The sequence below is a fragment of the Miniopterus natalensis genome, chromosome 10 (genome assembly GCF_054644295.1).
Source record: "Miniopterus natalensis isolate mMinNat1 chromosome 10, mMinNat1.hap1, whole genome shotgun sequence".
Lineage (NCBI taxonomy): Eukaryota > Metazoa > Chordata > Mammalia > Chiroptera > Miniopteridae > Miniopterus > Miniopterus natalensis.
The window spans coordinates 16,377,914-16,400,811 of record NC_142090.1 but is presented as its reverse complement, the minus strand read 5'-3'; the positions used below and the strand labels follow the sequence as shown (position 1 = coordinate 16,400,811).

Sequence of the window (22,898 nt, the reverse complement as noted above, 5' to 3'; positions counted from 1 at the left end):
CACTTTGGCCTTCCAACAAACAATTCCCTTCTTGCTTAAGCAGCCCCGTCTGTCGCGGGCCACCAGGAGCTCGGGCGGAGAGGCCCTGGCCTTTCCAGCGATGAGCGAGGGTCAAGGCCGGGGTGTCAGGCGGCTGGGGTCTCTGGGTTTCCCGGGCTCGGGGTTTGGGTGGCCTCGATGGTTTGTTCTGGCAACTGCGCTGCGCCGCGGGCACCGCCGAAGAGCCTGGGGTGGGCGCGATACCCAGAGGCCTCCCAGCTCCACTCCCGCTGCACCTGCTCGGTGGGCAGGGGCGCCCCGGGGCAGCGCAGGAGTCCGGGCCGCAGCGCGGGGCTCGGGCGCCCCCTGGTGCCCAGGCAGGGATGGGCCTTGCAGCGCCACGTTGGCCCGGGCGGCCGGGCCCCTCCGCCAAACCCGCTTCAGGAAGAGACCCCCCGACTCGCGGATGGGCCACCTGTGTCTCCGCGGGGGACAACTGGGAGTCCCGGGTTGCTCCAGGGCGCCGGCCCGCAGCGTGCGGCGGGCGCATGGCCGGGGGCGCCCTCGGGTCCTGGAAGTCACCCTCGGGGACCAGGCGACCGCGCCGGCCGGGCCCCTAAGGGTGCTTCCGGTGACCCTGCCGCCGTCGGGGTGCGCCTGCAGCCTGCAGTGTCCCCTCGCAGGGACAGAACTGGGTGCGCTTCCCGCTCCCAACCCTGCCCCGGCCCCGGCTGTGCGCGGCGACGGCGCGACCCCGGAGCACTCTGAGTGTGAGGTTCTGGGTTCTGCTCCAAACCCACGATGAAAGTCGCTCTTGTGGTTTATTTGCTTCTAAAAATTCCAGCTCTACCTGGAGGCTTCAGACCTCACTGCCCAGTGGGTGGTCACGACCACGGGGCGGGCGCTATTGAGCGCCTGAGGAACCCAATTGCTCACCTTCTGTCATTTTAATGTAAACTTAAAAGCAAGCGGTCTAAATTTTCCTGAAACACAGCTTTGTTTTTGGTAGGACTGCATGTCGCTTTTAAATGTTGGAAACGTAGTGTCCAAGTTGATGTGCTGGGTAAAGTGCACACTGGATTCTAAAGTGGGAGGGCACAGGTAAGAATAGAAAATGTCTCATTCATTTTTAAGTAGCAATTGCATGTTGAAATATTTTGGATATATCGAGTTAAATGAAACATTAATTTTACCTTAAAAAAATTTTTTTTATTGATTTGAGGGGGAGAGGGAAACATCCATTGGCTGCCTCCTGCACGCCCCCTACTGGGGATCGAGGCCCAAAGCCAGGCTTGTGCCCTTACCGGGAATGGAACCAGGGACCTCCCCGTGCGCGCGCCGACGCTCACCGCCTGAGCCATGCCAGCCAGGGCTACGTGGGGTTTGTTTTTATATGGCTTATAAAGTTTTAAATTACTTTTGTAGATGGCATTCTATTTCTATATTTCTGCTCTAGGGAGTGGGTTGGTCTAAATTTGAGCTTTATTTTCTGACTCTCCTGCAGGCCCGGGAGGCTGGGGACCTTGCTATCAGTGAAAACGGGGATGTGTGTGGGGAAAGGCCCTGATGCTCAGGGACCAAGCCCATGCGACCCCTGGTTAGGAGGTGAGCCAGGGTCAACCTGGAAGCATCTCATAGGAGCCCCAGATGGCAGGTTCATACAGACACGGTGCCCACAGCCTCCATGGGCGTTCGATGTGCACTGGGCTTGGCACAGCAAAAAACACTCATCTTTGTCTTGAAGCCCTGGGTTCCAGCACTGACTATGCCACTTACAGTGTGCCCAAGTTTCTTGGCACCTCACATGCAGTTAGTGTGAAATGGGACCACATTTTTGTCTACTTTGCCAGGGGCTCCCAGGGCCAGTGTGCGGATCATGGAGGGAAGCCCTCTTTGGCAGCTGTTGATGGTGGTTCTCTCCCAGGAAGGGATTCCAGACGACTTTCACGTTTCTGGGATGTTCATTTGCTACCAGCACATAATTCTCTTGAAATCTGCAAAGTGCATATTTTAAGAGCTTTGTTCCACACTTTTAAATGCACACCAGTGAGTTGTAGCAGGCACCTGTTTCATTGTTTATAGAGCTGGAAAGAACTGGATGTGGGCTGAAGCTTCTCAAAGGGAGCTGCTTGCTCTGCACTGGCTGACTTAGCTGGCAGGGGCCACGGGAAGGGAAGCTGAGACAGACCTGAGGGCCAAACCCCATGGCTGTCCAGTAGCCCTGCTCCAGGTCAATTGACAATGACCAGCCAGCCAGAAGGTTGTTTTTCTCTTAGAAAGCCCAAGTCTGTTTCTGCCACCCCAACCACTTGACACCAGGTCCTAGGAGCCAAGTCTGAGCCCCAAAGAGCTCTGAGGAACCCAGGTCCACATAAGTGCCAACCCTTCTTCAAAAACAAACATTATAGATGCACACACGCGTGCATACACACACACACATGCACACACGCAAGAGGGGAAACATTCCTGTCTCTTTTACCTTCTAATGTTAAATCCCGTCAGGGTAACTCTTCATTTCCAAAAAGTTCTGGGTGCACAAACCCTACAACACAAGGCACTGGAGAGCAGGGTCGGCTCAAGGTGGACTGTTCTGGGCTCATCTAGGAATCTTGAGTTCCTGAGAAGCCTGCGCGCTTCTTCTCTCATAATCTAGGCTGCTCGTGTCAGCTGCCTCAGGACCTCTGCAGGGCCGAGGATGTGAAAGTCAAATTCTCTTTGTCCTCTCTCTAGGTGGGGAGCAGGAAATACCATGGCCCAATGTCACAGAAACTCATTCCAAGGGGAGAGAGCAATCTTCAGAGGTGGCAAGACAATTTAAGGTAAAAGTTCTTTAATTTCCTGGACAATATGCCTCAGAAACTCTAGGTCTCCTCAGGGAAGGGGCAAGGCCTCAGGCAGGCAGCAGAGGGCCACCAGCAGCTTGGGAAGCAGCAGGGCTGATGCTGAGGCAGCACTGCTGGGTGAGATTACAGGGGGATGAGGCCCGAGCCCCAGTGAATGTACCGCGGCTCCGCGTGGAGCAGTTTTTAAAGCATCTGCCTTGGGTGAGGCCCACAGAATAGCTACTCACACGACTCACAGATCTCAGTTCTTTCAGCTGGAAAATGGGTGTTCTAAACTCCCAAAGCCCTTTGGGTCCCAAAACTCTAACCTCTGATCCTGAAACTGTGGTATTTCTCGGGATACTATAGCCTGTGACAGGGTGCTGTTCCAGAGCCCAGGGGGAGTTGAGTCAGTGTCAGAGTCAGAACCTACTAGTCTAGGGAACTTTATTTTACAGATGAACCTGAGACCGCAGAGCTCGAGGCCGCACAGCTAGTTAATGGAAGAGATGGGACTAGAACTCACAGTGCTGGTTTAGTTCTTTGGTCCATTACACCCTTGGCTGAGGGGTCTGTAAGATGCCCTGCAAAGAGCCTGTTCAATGTTTTGCTTTTGAACACTGGAGGCAGCCAGGGTAGCTTGAGGGTTCACTTGCCACGGGAGAGCTTGAGGTGGTGTTCACACTGGGCATTTCCTAGGTGGCTTTTCCACCCCTCTCCCAGGCAGACATAAAGCTGGGCCTACCGCAGAATATATGAGAATGCAACGAGGAAAAAAGGAGTGTGGGGGAAATGAGTTAAGGAGAAACCAGTGGAGAGTTGGGGGAATGAGAACATGTGACCACAGGAACCCTTTGTTTTAAGGGCCTGCTAATCCAGCGCCAAATAATTCTCCAGCGAACTAGGCAATATCGCCACCTGGTGGCCACTGAGGGCATATGCTTCAGAAATGGAAATGTAGTGATAATCCAGTGGTCAACTTCTGATGCAATACCTGCTGCTCTCCCCTCCCTGGCTGAGGCTGGCACTTGGCACAGGGGGAACCTATTACAGGTTGGCCCCCAGCAGGAAGCTGCACTGCCTGTGAATTCCAGCATCAGTTGCCAGGGTCCAGAAGGTTTGGGCTAACATGGGAGCCATGCCTGCTGATCCACTTGGGGTAACTGGGTTCCTTCAGGCTACAGGACTTCACAGAAGAGATGGCTTTTTAAGGCTCTGGTGAGGCCTCACATCGAGCCATTTATAGCCAGCAGTCACCCGCTGCTTCAGGGACAGGGACAGGATTCCATAGGCAAGGCCTACTGGGTTATTGCTGCCTATAAGCGACACTCCCTTCCCACACTAACCCAGTCTGCCTTGCAAGAGCTTCTTAGGAAAAGGGGGGGAAAATGCCAGCTGCTGTACAGAGGCACCAGATGAACAGGAAGGCCATCTTTAAAACAGGCTAAATCATTATGGGGGCCAGTATCTCATTCATCAAAGTCCAGCCATTTGCCAAGGTATATACACATTTTATTTAAAAAAGTTTACAGTTTTCATTATACACAACTATTAAGAGGTTATAGTCAGAGGAGGCATTTGTCCTGTTGACAGAAGTGCCCACTAGATCATCACAATGCGAGGAAAATGGTGGAAGGGAGGAGACAGGGCGAGGGAAAAAATAAGTGATAAAAAGCTCAGATTTCAATTAAGGGCTGGTAAGTCCCTTTTATCTCTTCAAGTATCACACAATATGTACCAAATACAATCAGTAAATAATGGCCATTTCTTCCCAAGGCCATAGCCAAGACGAGTGTTTGCTGAATTAAGAGTCCTGGCCCTTCCTCAGGTGAGTGGAGAACCTTCAAACCTGAGGGTTGTTAGCTCCCCCTTCCCCAAGGGACCTCCACTCCCGCCAGTTCCTAATGGAACCGCCAAGGTGTTCAGTGGCCAGAGAAAATATGAACATGGATTCAGAAGTCCAAAGAAACACAGGCCTCTGTGCCGTCAGAAATGATTTGATTTCAGTCAACAAGGCTGTGAACCCAGTTAGGAAGCTGATGAAATAAAACTAACTTTTGTTAATGGCTTTCACTTTTCTAATTGAGTTCCTAGAATACAGAAGGGTCACATGCCATTTAAAATCAAACATCAGTTCCCAGAAACTTGACGGATGGAAGCTAGTGGAAGATCTTTTTTTCATGATTCTCAGCCGTCCCAATTGGAGGCTTAATAAAAAGCAAGTGTTATAGGCCAAGGTCAAATAGGGCTTCAGGGAGATTTTTGAGGGGAAAAAATTCCTTGAAGGGGAGACACCCTCCAGGAGCTTAGATCAGCCGCTTGGCAATTAGAACAGCTTTTGAAGTGGAAGAAAAATATTAGGTACAGGAGATATACATGGCAACTTCTGATAATTCTCTCACTAGTATAAAATGCTGGTTGAAACTGCACAGTCAAGTCAAGGAGGGCAATGAGACTGAAGACTAAAAGAGCAAAAATGCCACTGCCTAGGTTGGCTACTAATAAACGCAACCCACAAGGCCCTGGGGCTGGGGCTGGCAGAGAGCAGCGGATTAAATGCCGCAGTCATCTTGTTTGTTGGTGTTTGGCGAGAGCATGAGCTCAGTCATTTGAACAGGGGCAAAGAATGGCCTGTGCTGGTAAACCACAAGGTAGGATTTCAAAAACTAATACGGGAAACTGCCAGAAGCAACTCTGACCCACCACCACCACCTTTAAGTCAATGACGTTCAGCCCTTTTGAGGGGCTCCAGGCGTTTCTGAGCGTTGTGACAGGACTATCTTAGAAAAGCGGTTGGTGTTGAAACACCCCTTACTCAGTCTTACTTTACCATCTATTATTGGGGGCGAGTCCTCAGATTCACAGCCAGGCCTCTTCCAGCTCCCTCTGCACCTGTAAGTATGGTCTCCTGCTCCTACCTCTTCCAGGTACAGGGTAGGGACAAAAGGTTAGCATTAGAAGGGATTCTGTTCAACTTATCAAGCCAATTTCGCAGTGGAGAGGTAAAGAGCCCCACAGAGCCAAAAACATGCATGGGACCAAGGTTAGTGCTCCGATGAGACAGACTTGCACAGAAAGAGTACAGAGCGATTTGAGTAGCAATTCTAGAAGCTTCCAGTGCTAAGAGAGAAGCCCTAATTACACCTTCATCACACAGACTTGGATGGATACACAAGGACAGACATGGAGACAACAGGCACACACACGCGCGAACACACACACACACACTAGCCACACTCAGATCTGCTTAACCCCTGCAACCTCCCCCCCCCCAAATCTTCCTTTGGGAATTCTACACCACCAGATTTCTAGTGCCGGAGCTCTCGATCGCAGGCAGGCAAGCTGGTGTCTTTTTGTTAGAAAAACACGGATTTCGTTGAGGAGTAGAGCTGTGGCACTGCTCACATACCTTCCCCAAACTTGGTTCTGCTAGTTTTTTGGACAAGATTTAAAACAATTATCTGGACATTATTTTTTTTTTTGGAAAGGTAATTAGAACACTATTGTTTATACAATATTGAAAAAATACAATTTTTTATTGTTTGAACTCAAATCACCACCCAGCACTTTAAGCCTACCCTAAGTCGCACCTACAATAACGGTTATAGCACAAGCAAACTGCTAATTCAGCAGGTAAGCAAGTTAGACAGTGCCAGCAGAGACCCTCCCTCCCCCAAAGTAATGAGAAGACAACGTGCTAGATAAGAGTTAAAGTACACCATTACATGTTAAATAGTTAATACTACCCTTCCAACAAGCCACAAATGCTAGATAGATAACTCAGTACGGTTAACTAACCACAGCCCTACATAACTGCACTTTTAATTTTTTTTTAAAGAAAACCTTTTGCTTCATGCCCGTAATTAACATAAAATAAGTAAATTCTTTGTCTTTTTTTATTTACGAAAATAATCATGCTAAAAGCAAGTTGTACTTTATATAGATTTTCAAAGAAAAGATTGATTGTGCTTTTTGAATAAAAAAAGATATCTTCCAACCTCATTGACTCAAATCTTGTGGAATATAGCACTTCTAAACTAAAAACACACATCAGAAAGAAAAATTAAATTATCCCAGTGGGACATTAAAAAATTGTCTTTAGAAGGTTTTAGGATTGGCCAATTCTGCTCTTGTCCTATTGGTTGCGACACAAAAAGAATTCAGAGGTGCTGTGTAGAGTTCTCCAAATTCAGCAGGCAACACCCAGATTTGAAAGGAACTGCTAGCAACCTGGACATATGGTTAGCTGAGTAAACATTCATTAGCAGGCATTTTTAACTGTCTGATTTCCTCTTAACACATGCAGGAGAGAAGACGGTCTTCCTTCAAAACCTGTTTTACTACATCACATTTCTGAATCCTTTCTCTATTCTGTCACACTCTGAAAAAAGCTGTGTTTGTTTTCCTCATGTAGAGTCACTTTGGGTACAAGAACCTTTATTTGTTCCAACTATTACTCATTTGAAATTTAGAATGTGTGTTGGGTCTAAAATATCCATTTCCCACTCCCACAAGCAGATGATGACCAGGCTGCTGCCAAGAGCAGCAGCAGAAAGAAAACCAAAACCAAAACCAAAACCCAAACCAAAACCAAAACGTGAAGGCAAGTACCCAGGAGTCACAGCCACCGGAAGGGTCTTCTTCCTGAGTCTAATGGTCCACTGAGTGGCTGTCCAAGGAGGAGGCCATCTCTTGGCAGGTGAAGATTAAATTTGTAACCTGTCTAAGCACAGTTCACACACACACCAAAAACCCAAACCCCCAAAACAAAAATAACCCACAACCACCTGCAAATTTAAAGCTTAGTCCAGGGTAGCATCTCAAAGTGGCCAACAATAGGATGAGGTTGTGACTCTGCATGTGCTGGATGAGAGAAAACATCTTCCCAGTCACTTTTCTCTTCCTGTCCTGTCCTCTCAAAAAAAAGTCTGGATTACAAGCTCTACCCCATGAGAAAGCATCAGGTTTAGAAAACACTTTCCAAAGGTTCTCCAAAGCAATACACTCGTGGCTGCAGGGCTGAGTAGCCAGAAGGGCAGGAATCTACATATAAAAATGTACTTAAAATCCAAGCAAAAATTGTTTAAAGTTTCAATACTCCAATTAGCTCCCTGCTTACACTGTTACTCCACAGAAATGAGGCCACCTAGGTAGGAATCACAGGAAGGAGCAGCTCTGACTCTGACATTGCTGGCTCTATATGCTCCCACAGCAGGCCTTTTCCTTCCCAATTTTTTCCTTTCCATTTTGAAAAAGCACTAGTCTATCTTCATGTCCAAGAGCTGGTTGGTTTGGTTTGTTTCTTTGGAACCATCAATAAAAGAAGCAACTTTTTCCTGTTACTTTTACTCATGTCTATCTATCAGAGCGGCTATTTCTTTTGACAGTTCAGTAGCACACAGGCTGACTTGGCCAAATGGACTTATGAATGCATGCATTCGGACCGCATATTGCTACCAAAATGGAATGTGGGAATATGCTATGCACCTCAGGTTGAGAAATGACCAAGAAATCAAGATCTAAAGGGTGATATATAATATATATATATCAATGCTATTATTCATAAAAACCTTGTTTAGTAATAAAAAAAATTGCTTTGTTTAAATATGAATATTATAGTCTGCTTCTCATGGTTAGGAAATAATAGTCTTTCTGAAAAGCAGGTGCTTTTTCTACTACAACTCCATATCCTGGGCCTCATCTTCCGAAAAGTCAGACATAGAACTCTCCGACGAGCTGTCACCGGTGCCCTCTTCCTGCTCTTTCAGTGCCTCCTCCGTTGCATATTTCTGGATGTACTCTGCACAGGAGACAGGGATAAAGAAAACACAAGGGCAGTGAGCAGGCAGACATGTGCTTCGGCGACCCCCAAGTTGGCAAGCCCCAGGGAAGCTCCAGCTCTCCTTACATGCCGGCGGTAACAAAGATGACAGTTGGAGTCACAAAAGCTAAGGGGAAGACTTTGGAGTTTTATGCATTTTGCCTCATTAGTAAGAGGCAAAGCAGGACATGGGACTTGTAGGGGAATAAATACACTGGATCACCATCCTAAGCTCCTCGGGCCATCACCTCCCAGCTGGGAGAATACCTACCAGGCAGATGAACACCCTCAGATGGATGGATGTATACAAGGCAGCCAACCACCCTTGGGCCCCGGCTGCAAGGCACAGGAAGGTTGGCAGACAGCCAGGACGATGGCCAGTGTGAATCGGGCCCCGGTCCTCCAGCCCTCTAACTTTCCTTGATGGCTGACCAGTATAGCTGCCCTCCTCCAAACTTGATGATTTGGAAGAATGTGATCCCTGCATTTTCTTTTAATTTTCTATATTAATAATAAAAATATTCACCTCCCAGATAGCACTGGACTAGTTATGATTCCATAGTAACTTATAAGGAAATTCCCCATCATTTTTAGATTTGCAGTTATATAATTATAGTCAGCCAAATCTATTATTTTAGGAATAGATTTTAGTTTAAACAGATCCTGCCTGTCAGGTTTCTAAGGCAGCTGGTAAAAACAGTCTCTTAGTCTGCTCAGGAATGAGCTGCTGTCTGGAGACACAGCTACCTTGAGTGACTTTACCATGTATTATTTACCTGAAGATTTATGCTGCTATAATCTAGGCTGAAAAAACATTTAAGAACTGCTGAATAAACAAACTTGTTCCTGAAGTCTCTAAGTGCATACTGTTCTCAAGTAAATAGCCTATACACAATATGAAGAGACGAGACATTTAGAATCCTATTTAGAATGCCAGCAGGAAAAAAGCACAAACATATCCTCATACCCTTAAGCTTTGTTTTTCTTCCCATGGAATTACAGGCACTAAATAAAAGAGGAAGCTAAGGTAAACGGCCAAATGGGCCTGCCAAATCTGAGTAACTGTGCAGGAACCTAGATAAGAATTTTCTTTAAAATATTTTTAAAGGGTTGTTTAAAAAAAGAAAAAGAAAAAGAATATGTGACAGAGACCATATGTGGCCAAATCTGGCCCTTTACAAAAAAAGTTTGTAGATTTCTCACTTAGAGTCCTACAAATTCACAGTAACACAATTTTACGCTGAGATAATGAGTTGGGAAAACAAAAAGCCCCTAACTAGGTAGAAACTGACCTTAGTTTACCTTTTAGAGTGAGAGAAATGTTTATTAAAGCCAGAGAAATTTTATTTTTACTCTGTAATAGGTTGGCTACTTTGTTTCTTCCTTTGCAGAAATAAGCCGCTGCACTTTCACAGTGTAATTTGATACTATCAGCCTTCTTAAGTATATTCAAGGAAACATACGTATTAAGTGCTTACTAGGATAAGGCCTTTCAGGAGAGAGAAAACCGAACAGCAAGGTCACTAATGAGCAGGAGAAACAGATGAAGAGAAAAGGCAGTTAGCTGCCAAGTGCCATCAGAGGGAAGCAGCGAGGAAGGGGCTCCAGCTGGACAGCCAGGAAGGAGTCACATCTGCACTGACCCCTTGAAGGGTTTCTGTCACTGCAGCATGAGAGGTGCCACTCCAGGGAGAAGGAAGTGGTTGGGATGTTCAAACACAACCTTAAAAGAGAACTACATTTATTTTCTTTCTTTAAAAAATTTTGAAGCAAATAAGGCAAAAGTATAGGTTCATCTAGAGTTGGGTGATGGACATACAGTTATTACCTGTTTTTCTGTAGTGTTAAAACTTTCCCTAAGGAAGAGAATAGCCGGGTATCTGAAACTCAATTTTACTGTCATATATTGATGCATTTAGAGGAGCAAAGGCAAAGGTGTAGACGACACACAGTGGTAGAGGGCCTGGAATGGCAAGCTAAGATGCCACTCAGTGAAGGCTGAGCAGGGAAATGACACATCTTCAGACAGCGCCAATGATGTCCTGTTCTACTAGCAATCCAATGTTTACAAGATAATAAAACAGCATCAACTCAATAGGAATGCTGATGATTTCATGGTAAGGAAGGGTGCATGCACACACTGACCTGTGTGTGATGTTAGGCGTGGAAATGTCCACTGAGCAGCTTAGGAGAGAGGTCACACCTAGACACGTATTTGGAAATCACCTACCTGAAATCATCTAAAGTTGTGAGATTGAACAGGCTTCCCAGGGGGTGTCCGGAGGGGGCTGAAGGACGGAATCTTAAAGAGAATGACCATGTTTGGGAATGGAATGAGACCCTTTTTCAGACAGGTAAGAGGTACAAGAGCAAAGCTGCAGAGAAGTCCATGAAAACAGGTCTTCAGAAGGGTCCAAAAGATTAGGAAGAAATGAGATCACAGCTTCAGTATAGGAGGGAAAACAAACTAGACCTCAGGAGTTTAAAGCAAGGAAGCAAGAAGTTTGAAAATGAAATAAATAGCAAGACTCCTAAAGGAATCCATAGGAGCAGACAGAGACTTCTGAACCGGGCTACCTCTGACAGTCTAGGGGAGGAGGAGGAACCCGGAGGGAGGGGAGGGGTGGGAGAGGGAGACCCCGGGTTGGTGGGGCAGCCTGAGAAAGACGACGGGCCCTCTTATTTGCTCTGGGAGGAACAAGGGAAGATGATGGCCTTATGTAAAGGTACGGCAGGAAGCCGGGCTGAGCTCGGCTCTGACTGCCATGATTTTCTCAGATTACTAGGGAAGACAAAATGATAGCCAACATTAACATTTCAGAAAGCTAGAGCTCCCTAAGCTAGCGCTAGCCATTCTAAGATGAAAAAATGTGGGCTAGGTTCCTTTTGCAACGGGTGCTGTAGCAGGTGCGTACTAAAACAGGAAGAGCGCTCCACTGCTGCGGCAGAAGGAACTTAAGACTAGAGACGCAGGTTCCGCACTGAGGTGTCTGTGGGTTGCAGACACTGTTAAGTGAATCCTTTGTCAATTTTTTAATATTCGTAATAGAATTTTATCTGCTTGAAACCGACTGTCTTTTTCTTGAAATACACGTTTGTTTGACTATGTAGATATTCTGCCACATAAATTAGATAATTTGCAAAGCACCTGAGACCTAAGTAAATTAGAGTAGATTTATTTCTATTTTATCTCAACTAAAGTACTGAACAATACCCTGTAGAGACCGGCGGAGATAAGAAACAGAAGACCAGCCATGTTCCACCAGTAGCCCCAAATGCTCCTGTGTCTCATACCTGCACAGTTCAGAGTAAAACCTATATATTCAAGCTCTCATGAATTATTTCTACTGCCATCTCTTACAAATGTACCTCAGAGGGGCACATACTCTGCAGAAGATAATGTTCTGAACTGCTAGGCAGATGGGCAAGTTGTGCTAAAAACTGGGTACATACCGATGCTGTCCATTTGTTAAGAAAAACAGGCCTATGAATTCTTTTCCTTTTTGGTGGAACTTTATGTTTCTAGACTTTTCCTTATGAAAGTTCTCAAGCATACACAGGTAAAGAGGACACCACCAGTAAACCCATGTGATGCTTTCAATGTTCTTTTGCAATCCTAATTTCCCTTTTGTGAAATTCATGTCCCATCAGCATGTAAACTGTTTGAGAATGGGAAAATAGGATTCTAAATCCTAAGGAATGAGGAAACTAGTGCTGTCATCACTAATACATTTCTAACGTTAACAGTACATTTCACGTTTTAATAGAAAAATCCCATAGTACCAGGGTACTGGGGCCAGGTATCTACAGTAGGGGAGAAATATGCCTACATGAAAATATCCCAAAATGAAAGTAAATTAGTATGGGACGCAGAAAAGAAGCCAGCTGGGTATTTATTTATTTTGTTAATCCTCACCAGAGGATATTTTTTTCCATTGATTTTTAGAGAGAGTAGAAGGCAGGCAGGGAGAGAGAGAGAGAGAAATACAGGTGTGAGGGAGACACATCAACTGGCTGCCTCCTGCACGTGCCCTGACCAGCCTGGATCAAACATGCAACCCAGGTACATGCCCTTGACCAGGAATCAAGCCTGGGACCCTTCAGTGCAAGGGCTGGCGCTCTAACCACTGACTCACCTTCTAGGGCTTAGCTGGGTATTTTTAATTCAATAGGTAAAATATAATTTTTTAAAAGTCTAATGATGGCCCTAGTCAGTTTTGCTCAGTTGTTAAGAGTGTCGGCCCGTGGACTGAAGGGTTCCAGGTTCAATGCTGGCCAAGGGCACGGACCTGCTTCAGTTGCAGGTTCAATTCCAGGCCCCAGTCTGGGCGCGTGCAGGAGGCAATCAATTGATGTGTCTCTCTCACATCGATGTTTCTCTCCACCCCCTTCCCTTGCGCTCTCTCTGAAAAACAATGGAAAAAATATCCTCAAGTGAGGATTAAAAAAAGAAAAGTCTAATGATGGATTTGGCAACTATTTTTCCAGCTCCCAAAGGTAGCTGAAGGGCCAGGATGTTAACTGTCTATAAACAAATGTGAGATTACCCCTTTCAATTAACTTATTCTCAACTCCAATTTTCTAATTTTACAAGACAAAAGGAAGCAAATAAAGGCAAAGATTCTTATTAGTAACTAAGAAGGGTGATCAATGATCAAAGCTCCAGACTCAAGTTCTGTCTCCAGGTTAAACGATCTGCCTCCTTACCTTTAATTTTCTGCTTGTACTCCTCTGGCCGGTGGAGGTACATGGCTGCAGCGTCGCCGTTGAGAGGATCTATGGGGTTGGGGTAGGCCAACAACTGGGGCAGGAAGGACTCGAATATGTTGGTGAGATCTGCAACACAGCACAGAGAGCCGCATCGAGCACAGGCCACGGGCTCGCCTCAAGCTCCCCGGGACCCGGCGTCGGAACCACTCACCTCCCCGATCCTTAGCTGCACGGAACTGGTCCACTGCATGTGATCTACACCATATATTCCTTTCACTACCAACTTAAAGTTTTTAAATTTAATTTTAATTTGAAGAACCAGATAAAGGCATGTATCTGATGATTCACTTTGAAAGGCAATTTTCCCAATTCTAATTCACCCCATTTTCTAAACCGAGAATTTAGAAATACTATATACATCGTTTATCAATTAAAACTTGTGCCCCAATGCTCTACTTTCTTACACAATGAGCAGTTAATCTCTTAACATGGCCTCTTCCTCAGCTCTGAAAATCCTCACTCTGAAAAGTACTCAAGCACCAGATCTTAAAAGAACTGAAGACAATTTTATAGGTCTTGACATTTAATTCAATTCTCATAACTTCTAATGACGGTAAATATAATCAGTTATTAGGGTAAGAACTTATATGGACAACTTAAAATCATAAATAAGACAGGTAAGTACTAATTTATTGCATTTATCAACAATCACTTAATAAACATTAACTCCTTTCTTGCCAGATTCAGTACAAGGTGCTGGGTATACACACATGACATCTATACACTCAGTTAACAAAAACCCTGCAGTCATATCGTGTTTCAAGTAGACTCTGAAAACCTGGAAAATAAACCACATGTCCCCATGAACTTCATAGACTGTGTAATTTCCATCCTATTTGTTCCCCAGTTAGCAGTGAACTGTGGAACCTCAGTGCTTCCATTTCTCTGCCCCACTCTAGTTCCTTTATCACGTTAAAGGAAATATTTCTGTTTCTGGAGATAATGCTATGTAGCATAAATACTCCTTTTTAATTTACTCAGCTCTTTAAATGGATTTTTAAAAGATTTTTTTTTTAAAGTACTGTAAATGGATGTTTTGTCAAGCCACATCACTTTAGATTAGTGGTTCTCACAGCTGGGGGTGATTTTGCTCCCCAGAGGATGTCTGGCAATGTGTGGAGAAATTTTTGGTTGTCACAACTGGGTGTGGAAGGGGGACAGTGGTGCTATTAGTATCTAGTACAGAGGCCAGGAATGCTGCTAAACATCCTACAATGCACAGGACAGCCCATCACAACAAATCATTATATGGAACAAAAAGACAATAGTGCCGAGGTTGAGAAACCCCAGTCTAGATAAAGGGATTAACTTTTTGTAAAGGGAGAGCGAATACTATAGGCTTGTGGGCCACCTTAGGTCTGTCATAACTACTCAACACTCAGCTCGACTGTTGCTGCACAAATGTAGCCATAGACAATAGGTAAACAAACAGGTGTAGCTGTGTTCCAATAACACTTTATATTAAAAAACAGGCAGCAAAAGTTTGCCAACCTCTGCTAGAAAAACCTACAAATAGGAGGTGGCTCTTCCTTGTCACTGTAAGATTAAGGAACTGAGCAGAGGATAAGCTAGGGCTGCGCTATTCAACAGAACTTTCTGAGTGATGATAATGTTCTGTATCTGCCCCGTCCAATATGTGAGCCACTAGCCGCATGTGGCTACTGAACACATGAAATATGACTAGTGTGACTGGGAGGAACTGGACCTTTCATTTTACTTAATTCTCATTAATTTAACTACAAGTGGCCAGTAGATCCTGTTTTGGACAGCTCACGTCTAGAAAGTGATGTTTGGAGAGTCCCATGACAGCCCACACAGTGCTGTTCTCATGCAAAGATACTGACACACAGTGTGGGTTTACCTTTAACCCCAAGATACAGACTTGGTATTATTACATGGACTGGGGCTATTTCACCTTCATAAAGCTAACTTTCCAAAGAACCACATTACGGTAAGATTCCCATGTACCAGGAAACAAATGCAGAGATTCCTAATCAAAAAAGGAAAAAAAAAATCTTCCCAAGATAATCCCCAATCATCTGCAGTAGGATTTTCGTTGCCATCTTACTTATAATATTTTTTAAAGGAGGCAACATATACAACAAACCAATAATTATCTATGGTATAAAACCACTGAAAACTGTCAAGGCTAAGGGACAGAGAAAAATGCCTATGCTTTAATGCTGGGTGGTGAAAATCCATAGAATGGTATGTCCTCTAGAATTACAACTATGTTCAGTATGTACTGTATACAGAGAATATTTAAAAAGTTATGTCAAGGCAATAGACTTGTAATTTCTACTTTCTACGCTTCAAAAGACACTTAACTTTTTTTAACCTTTAAAAATAGCACTTCCGCACGGCCGGGCGTGGCTCAGCGGTTGAGCGTTGACCTAGGATCCAGGCGATTGGGGTTCGATTCCCGGTCAGGGCACATGCCCGGGTTGCGGGCTCCATCAATGACTCTCTCATCATTGATGTTTCTCTCTCTCTCTCTCTCCCTCTCCTTTCCTCTTTCTGAAATCAATAAAGATATATTTAAAAAAAAAAAAAAATAGCACTTCCTATAAACATGTCCTCTCTATTTTTGCATATGTTTGACATACTTAATAAAACATGACAAGTCTGAAAATTTTTTTCTTTTTCTCTTTTATGCCTGGGTGGGTGGGTTATTAAGACAGTGGTAGAAAATGCAGAAAGGTAAGTAAATTAAGAAGGAAAAATAAGGAGTGTGGAAGTTTTACAAATTAAACATGATCCCAGAGCAGGGAAGAGTTAATAAGAGTTACAGTAACACTAATAATAGTAATAGTAATGGCAGCAGCAACAGTTTATACTTAGCACTTACTACAAGCCAGGCACTCACCAACAGTTTACATAGACGCTCTTAATTTCACCGTAGCCAATGAGATAGGTATGATTACCATCTCTATTTTGCATATGGGGAAACTGAGGCAGAAAGAGGTTAAGTAACTTGCCCAAGGGGCTGGGTTTCAAACCTGGGCCTATCCAAATGCTGCCTCTGTTAACAGATAAAATGAATACTGACTGTCTTAACTTTGTGATGGTACAAGTTCCCCATGTCTCTGCATCAAAATCATATACGCTCTGAGATGGCCACCCTCTCTTCAATGCTTTCCTTTTTCACAAGTTCAAGGTCAGCAGGATGGTCACTAAGTGTTCAGGCGTTTCTGTGGCCGAGCTGCCTGATATTTCAGAGGCAGTGTGCTTGTTTTCAAGTAGCTCAACCACAGGAAGTAGCCCAAGGCTGTTCACAGATACCCACATATAGTGAACTGGGGGCTTCTCCTGCCATGTCTTTACTACATGTGCTGGTCAGAAAGATTAGCGGCTGAGTGTTCCTATCATACAACAACAAAACCTTTAAAAAAAATAAAGTACAAGTTTTACTCACTTTAAGTAATGTTCAGAAGTGCTTTGGGATTCAAATATTGCAGACAACATGTTTCATAACTAGGTGTTTCATGTGTTCCAGGAAGAGATTTTTTACCCTTCCTCTCTACTTTGTTTCTCAAGCTTCCAATAAGTGGCTCTGCCTAGGTATTTGTTACAAACAAATAAGAGAACCCTCAATTATTGGTTCTTCCTTCCTGTGTCTACTGTCTTTCTGCATTAACATACTTTTTGTCCATTTTACAGATGTGCCGAGTCACATCTGTAACACAAAAGAGCAGAAAAGGGAAAGTATACAGCCCAGTTACAGGTAAAGATGGTAGCCTTTGAAGGCCAGGGTGTTGAAGCAATGAAGCATTTCTAAAAGTGGCTAGCAAAATTATTACCGCCAACAGGGTCCTCCTGCCAAAAATCTCTCTTGAACATGCAGAAGTGCATATAACCTTCTTTTAAGATAAGAATGTTGGCAGAAGAAACCTAAACTATAAACAAAAAATGAAATAAAGATACTCATCTTTGGAAAATCCATCATAATGAACACTTCCCCCTAGAACTGTTAATAAAAAAAACCTATCATTTCAAAAGTCTTTTTAAAAAAACATTAACCTCCTGCTTTTTGAAAGGGAGAGAACCAGACATAGGTCACCCAATCTACAGATTACAATCAGCTGACTCCATTACTGGCTGCCTTCATTTTTAAAGGAAGTCCCAAGATTCCTGGGAAGTATGGTTTATGACGAACAAAGCTCTTACTTTTGTCTTGGACTAAATCTGCACTTAGCAAAATGCAGTCCATTAGGACTGACTCTTCAGCCTGATCTTATTAGTATTCTTGTTAACAATGTTACAACATTCATACCTCCACTTAGACACATAAACTCATAATTTATATTCATGTTTAACTTTTAGAAACACTGAAATCATACTGATCTCTCATCTAAAGCAGGATTTTCCCCATGCAGTCAAGAGCAATGGTTTATGGGCGAATCTAGGTCCTGGCTGTTTGTTCATCAGATTTACACCTATGGAGTTTTCTTACAATATGCATGCTGTCTCATACCCACCCCAGGGATTCTGATTTAGGATTGGCTGGTATGTGTGTATGTGTGTTGTATGTGAGGGTGTGCAGAAATGCAAAGCCAGAAAACACTACCTACCCTATGCAACCCCTAACCCCAGAGACCAAATGAGAAGAGGGCTATTTGCTTGTGGGTTCTTTGGCTCAAGAAAATGTCTTGGCAGCTAAGATGCTGAAGAGGTGCTAACTGAGTAGCCCTCCCTGACCCTTTTCGGCATACCTTTTAAGTAACCATCACTTCCTCCAGGTGGAGTTATTCCAAACTATGGGCAGGAAAAAGTAGATCCATTTTAAAGGGGCATTAAAGGGCTGCTTTACAGTAGACTAGGTGGTGATGGATATCATCTAACACACTGTGGGCACTGGGTAGAGCAAATTCCATTAAGCTGAACTGTTTCCAGCAAAAGGGGAGCTGGCCTCCTTAAGAGATGAACAACAGATGAAAAACCCAGAAGACCACAAGTCTAATCTCAGGCCCTCCACTGGCTGGTTCTTTGACCATGGCCAGGTCTCTTCCTCTCTGCATCTCAAAAAGTATATAATCTGCAAAAAAAAGTACAATATTGCAGGTCCTTAGGAAGAACTGCATATTACTATAAATGACTATAAAAACTGCATAGTAATATAAATATGCCACCTTCTTAGAGTAGATACATCTACCTGTATCCCTTAAGGAATACATGTTAATTAAAATGAGTCACACCGGGGGGGGGGGGGGGCGGGGAGCACCACTTCTTAAAGTAAAGCCACCCTACTCCAGGTGACTCCCAAAAAGATGATGCATTGCTTACAGGAGAAAACATGGGAGGGATGAATCACACATCTCATGTTTTATTCTTGGCTGTTTGTGAACCAGTGACCATAAGTTATTTCTTCTTCCTTTATTTCCTTTGGAAATTAAAATGGAAACTCTTGTAAAGCATGCTGCTATCTTCAGGTTAAAACCCTGCGGACGCCCAAAGTTCCACGTGGTCTGCCCCACCAGAAACCACAATTACCAAGCAGGCAGTCATCTCAGAGACTTTAACTTGCATAATCTTCATTTGCTTTTCATACTTAACACCCAAAATGCTGTAACTCAGAAAACACCACCATCATACATGCAGTCATGGCCAGGTGCCAAGAACCACCAAGGCCTTCTCAAATGCCACCTCACCCCCTTTCCAATTCTACTCGTCCCCCAGATGCCCAGTGCCCCGCGTTCCTTCTCTTTAAAGCCAAACAAACAACACACAGAAAAACTTGTTTAGAAAGACAACAGTAGTGTAAATTCTGTGGTATTTGTATTTTAAGAAATAGCTTCATACACTCTCACTCTGGGAAGCTCACCAGCTTACAATAAGCCTATGCTGAAAGCTACCTGTTCTTTCTAATCAGTCCTTTATATTTCTGGTCTTATCAAACTCAACATGTCTAAAATTATTTCCCTGAAAATCGATTCATTTCTGCTAATAGCTAGGTTGACTCCAACACCCCGTTCCTTGGCTCCAAACCTCTGAAAGGACCATGGTTAGGCTTTCCGCCTTTCCCACTGTAAGTTTCCCAGACTTGCTACTTGTCCTAATAAAATGCATCTAGTTCCTCTTCCCTTTCCCGCCACGTAACTACATCAAGCTCAATATATCATCCCAGCCACGGATCAAGGAACCACCTGCTGGCTGGCCTTCCAGGCTCTAAACTCCTGCCTTTGCAATCAGCTTCCTTAGAACATCACTCCAGTCACCTCGCATCGAGAGCAAGCTCCCCTTACATTCCTTCACAACTCTTCATATTCCAGAAGCACGCTAGCCAAACGGATGTGTTTCTCTGTCTCCCTCCCCTCTGCAGAAGGGCCCCTGGCCTCCCACGTTGAGAATCAGTGAGCTAGCCACCACTCTGTAAGGAGGCACGTAACTGTTCTGTAATTCAACAGGGAGCAGGACTGAAAGGAGACAAAGGGAATCATGATTAGGGAGGTGAAAAGATGGGCAACCACCACAAGGAGGTGATGCGATGATTTGCTCTGTGACTTACATAGATCTCTTTCCCTGGGCTTTTGGCCACTACAGTTGAACCTAATGACTAAGTAAGTTGGGATCACCTGGGATTTCATGTTATTCAGATTCTTGATAAACTACAGAAAATCAGCAGCTGACCTTCCAAAATCCCACTGACTGACTTTCGCTCATCTTTCAAGGAACTCTGATTATTAATTCACCATGAACTGCTAAACAGGCCATGAATTTATAATGTACTCAAAATAAAGCTCAACCATAAAATTCCATTTCATTCATTCAACAAGTGGTTTTTTTTTGGGGGGGGGGTGGCTACCTACTATATGTATAAAAAACACACATCCAAACATACATGCTGCTAATTGTTTTTGACTGAAACAGGGCAAATAAATAAAATTTCCAGATTTCCTTCAGTTATTTAATAACTTGGGGGTTAGTTAATAGATATTTACTTTTCTACTCTTTTATTAACTCCTAAGAAGTTACAATCTTAACAATTGATTTGAGTGTTTTTTACTTTAACGTTCTCCTGCTTACAGTCTGTGAACAGTAAGGAACAATGAAATTCTAACCCCCTAAAAGAGGAGTAGTCAGAAACCTATGCACCTCACCCCATCAACTGGAGGGTTAGCATTGCGTCTGATCAAGCAGTTGGTATGCATGAAAGACACAGTAAGCAGTGGGCCAGAGGCAGACAGACATTCCCTCAAGAACGTAAGGCCGATCGGGACAGATGCCCCAGACAGGAAGGACATAAAAGACATGGCTTTGAGATTAAAAATAACATTCTCTAAAATAACTAATTTGATCCCAATTTCAACGGGGAAAAGCTTATTTCTATCTCTGTTCTGAAGGGAAACATGGGATGAGCTGAAGCACACTACCACAAAGACCTTCTGTGGTACCGTGGCAGAACCAGCTGGCCACAAGGCTAGCCACGTTGCTAATGGAATAATATATCCAGCCACCAATTTGCTAGACAATAAATTCAAGAATGTATCTCATTACTTAACTGAGAGGATCTTCTGTGTGGATAAAATATACAAAAAGTCTGACCTCATCAGATTTACAATGTTCTCATGTTAGTCCATGGGAATTTTTACAAGACAGAGTGAGGTCTCATGAAGGCAAAAAACAAAGCACCTCCCTCCTCACACCTTTCAAAAAGAAAAAAGAGCAATTAGTAGGAATTAATAAGAATTAGTCATTAGAAATTCAAAGAATTTTTGCAATATATGACATACCTAATCTCACTAGTGGAAGCATTAGTTTTTAAATATTCCAAGCTAAAAATAGGTATTTCTGTTCTATGTGGGAAAAGGCAATGTGAAAGGTAAGGGTACTAAACCGGGGAGGAGTACCATATACACTCTGCTGAGTGCCAGATTACCAACCAGAGGCATGCAGTTACGCAACACGAACAGTTTAAAGCATTCCACAAAGCTAGAAAATCGTCTCCCATCTATTGCCTAAATGCAGCTCCCTCCTCACAATGTATTTTAACTATAGAGATCTACATTAGAAAAATAATGCTAATACTTAGATCAGAATGAAGAAAACAGGCTCTTGTTCATCAAAAACAATCCCCCTGTTGTCATGTCAATCTCAAAACACTTTCCATCTAGGTGTTCTTTAGAGGTCACCCTAGTTCAAACCTGGCATGACCCTGGCTCACCTTAAACGACTGCAAGCTAAAACATGGTAATAGGATTTGTTATTAACCTTCCAGAAATGAGGACAGTTAATGTATAACTACCTGAGTATTCTTACAGTCATACTAAAACTCATTATTAAAGTTTTTAATTACTAGACAATCTTAGTTTATCCTTAATGTCAAAAAGGAACAAGATAATTCCATGCAATTACAAGGTAGGTGGCCATGGATGGGGAAGACTTTACCTACACATGTGACCACAAGCAAATAAAGTGAAAACAAATCCATGTAATCATAACTGAGCCCTGAAACTATAGGCCCAAAGAAAGCAGAACGAAGTTGTGGGTGTCTTTCATAGCCTGGCTCATGTCCCACGATCCACAAAGCTTGGATCATTCCATGGTTTTAATGTTGACCACCAATGAATGTGAATGTGGTGTTTTTAACGAATTTCTGCTAAGTTGTTCAACCCAAAAGACCCCATTTTCTGTGTATAGCTAATTAAACTCTTGGGCCTCACCAATACCACATCTGAGTATCTCCAAGCAGACAGATAAAGGAAGTGGATGATGGAGCCAAGTGCTGTTGAAGCCATCAAAGTCAAAACTCAGCATATTTCTTCTTTATCTACTACAGTTGACATTTTTCCCACAGTACTTGAAAGAAACTGCTCTACCTGGCCTGTCTGAGAGACTCATAATGACATGTAGCTGTTCAAAGGCAGGATCATGTTTGTGATTCCAACATGGATGGATCAATACTGCATTTTCAGGCCTGTTCAAACAGTGGTTGTTGGCCAATCATACATGCAGGCAGATATATTTATCTCTTGTCTGTGTAACTACACTGAAAAGTCTAGAAACAGAGTTAGCAAACACTAATTCAACATAAAGCGTTATTTTAAGGTACATTTACCTTCAGCCAAATTTTGAATTGTTTGGAAAGATTCATAGGCTATCTAACTGAAAAGAGGGATGGACCAAGTATTTCCAATATGGGAAAGCTTACATTTATTTAGTATCTTAAATTCATTAGGCCACAGATTAATACTATTGAACAACTTCATGGTTTAAAATTTTTCTAAATGCCTAAAGAAACTTTGTTTCTTTTGTCTAATTTGAATCTCAAAGTCCCTGAAGCATTCCTTTTGTTTTAGTCAACTTTGTTTTTCTGTTATTGACTAGCCAGATGACCTAGGGGAAGTAATTTCCCAAAAGTTGATTTTTTTCACCAGCAAAGAGAAGTATCCAGTCCATTGGCTAGCAACCCGAAGGGTAAGAATAAAATTATAAACTGACCGATTTTATAAGAAAATTGTCTCCCACCTTCCATGTCCACAGTTTAATCTACAAAGTATTTACCAAGT

The 22,898-nt window shown here is 43.5% G+C and overlaps 1 protein-coding gene across 2 annotated transcripts in view; it reads right to left on the bottom strand.

The window, feature by feature from the left end:
- Positions 1-4,291: 4,291 nt before the first annotated feature.
- The window catches only part of UBE2H (ubiquitin conjugating enzyme E2 H), a 101,782-nt gene continuing 83,175 nt past the window's right edge, over positions 4,292-22,898 (bottom strand). For both annotated transcript variants that reach the window (XM_016213341.2, XM_016213340.2), the window contains 2 exons: positions 13,330-13,458; positions 4,292-8,601 (listed from right to left, as the gene is read on the bottom strand). In XM_016213341.2, coding sequence (XP_016068827.1) covers positions 8,477-8,601; positions 13,330-13,458 — 254 coding nt within the window. In that variant the 3' untranslated portion in view covers positions 4,292-8,476. The remainder of the gene's footprint in view (positions 8,602-13,329; positions 13,459-22,898) is intronic.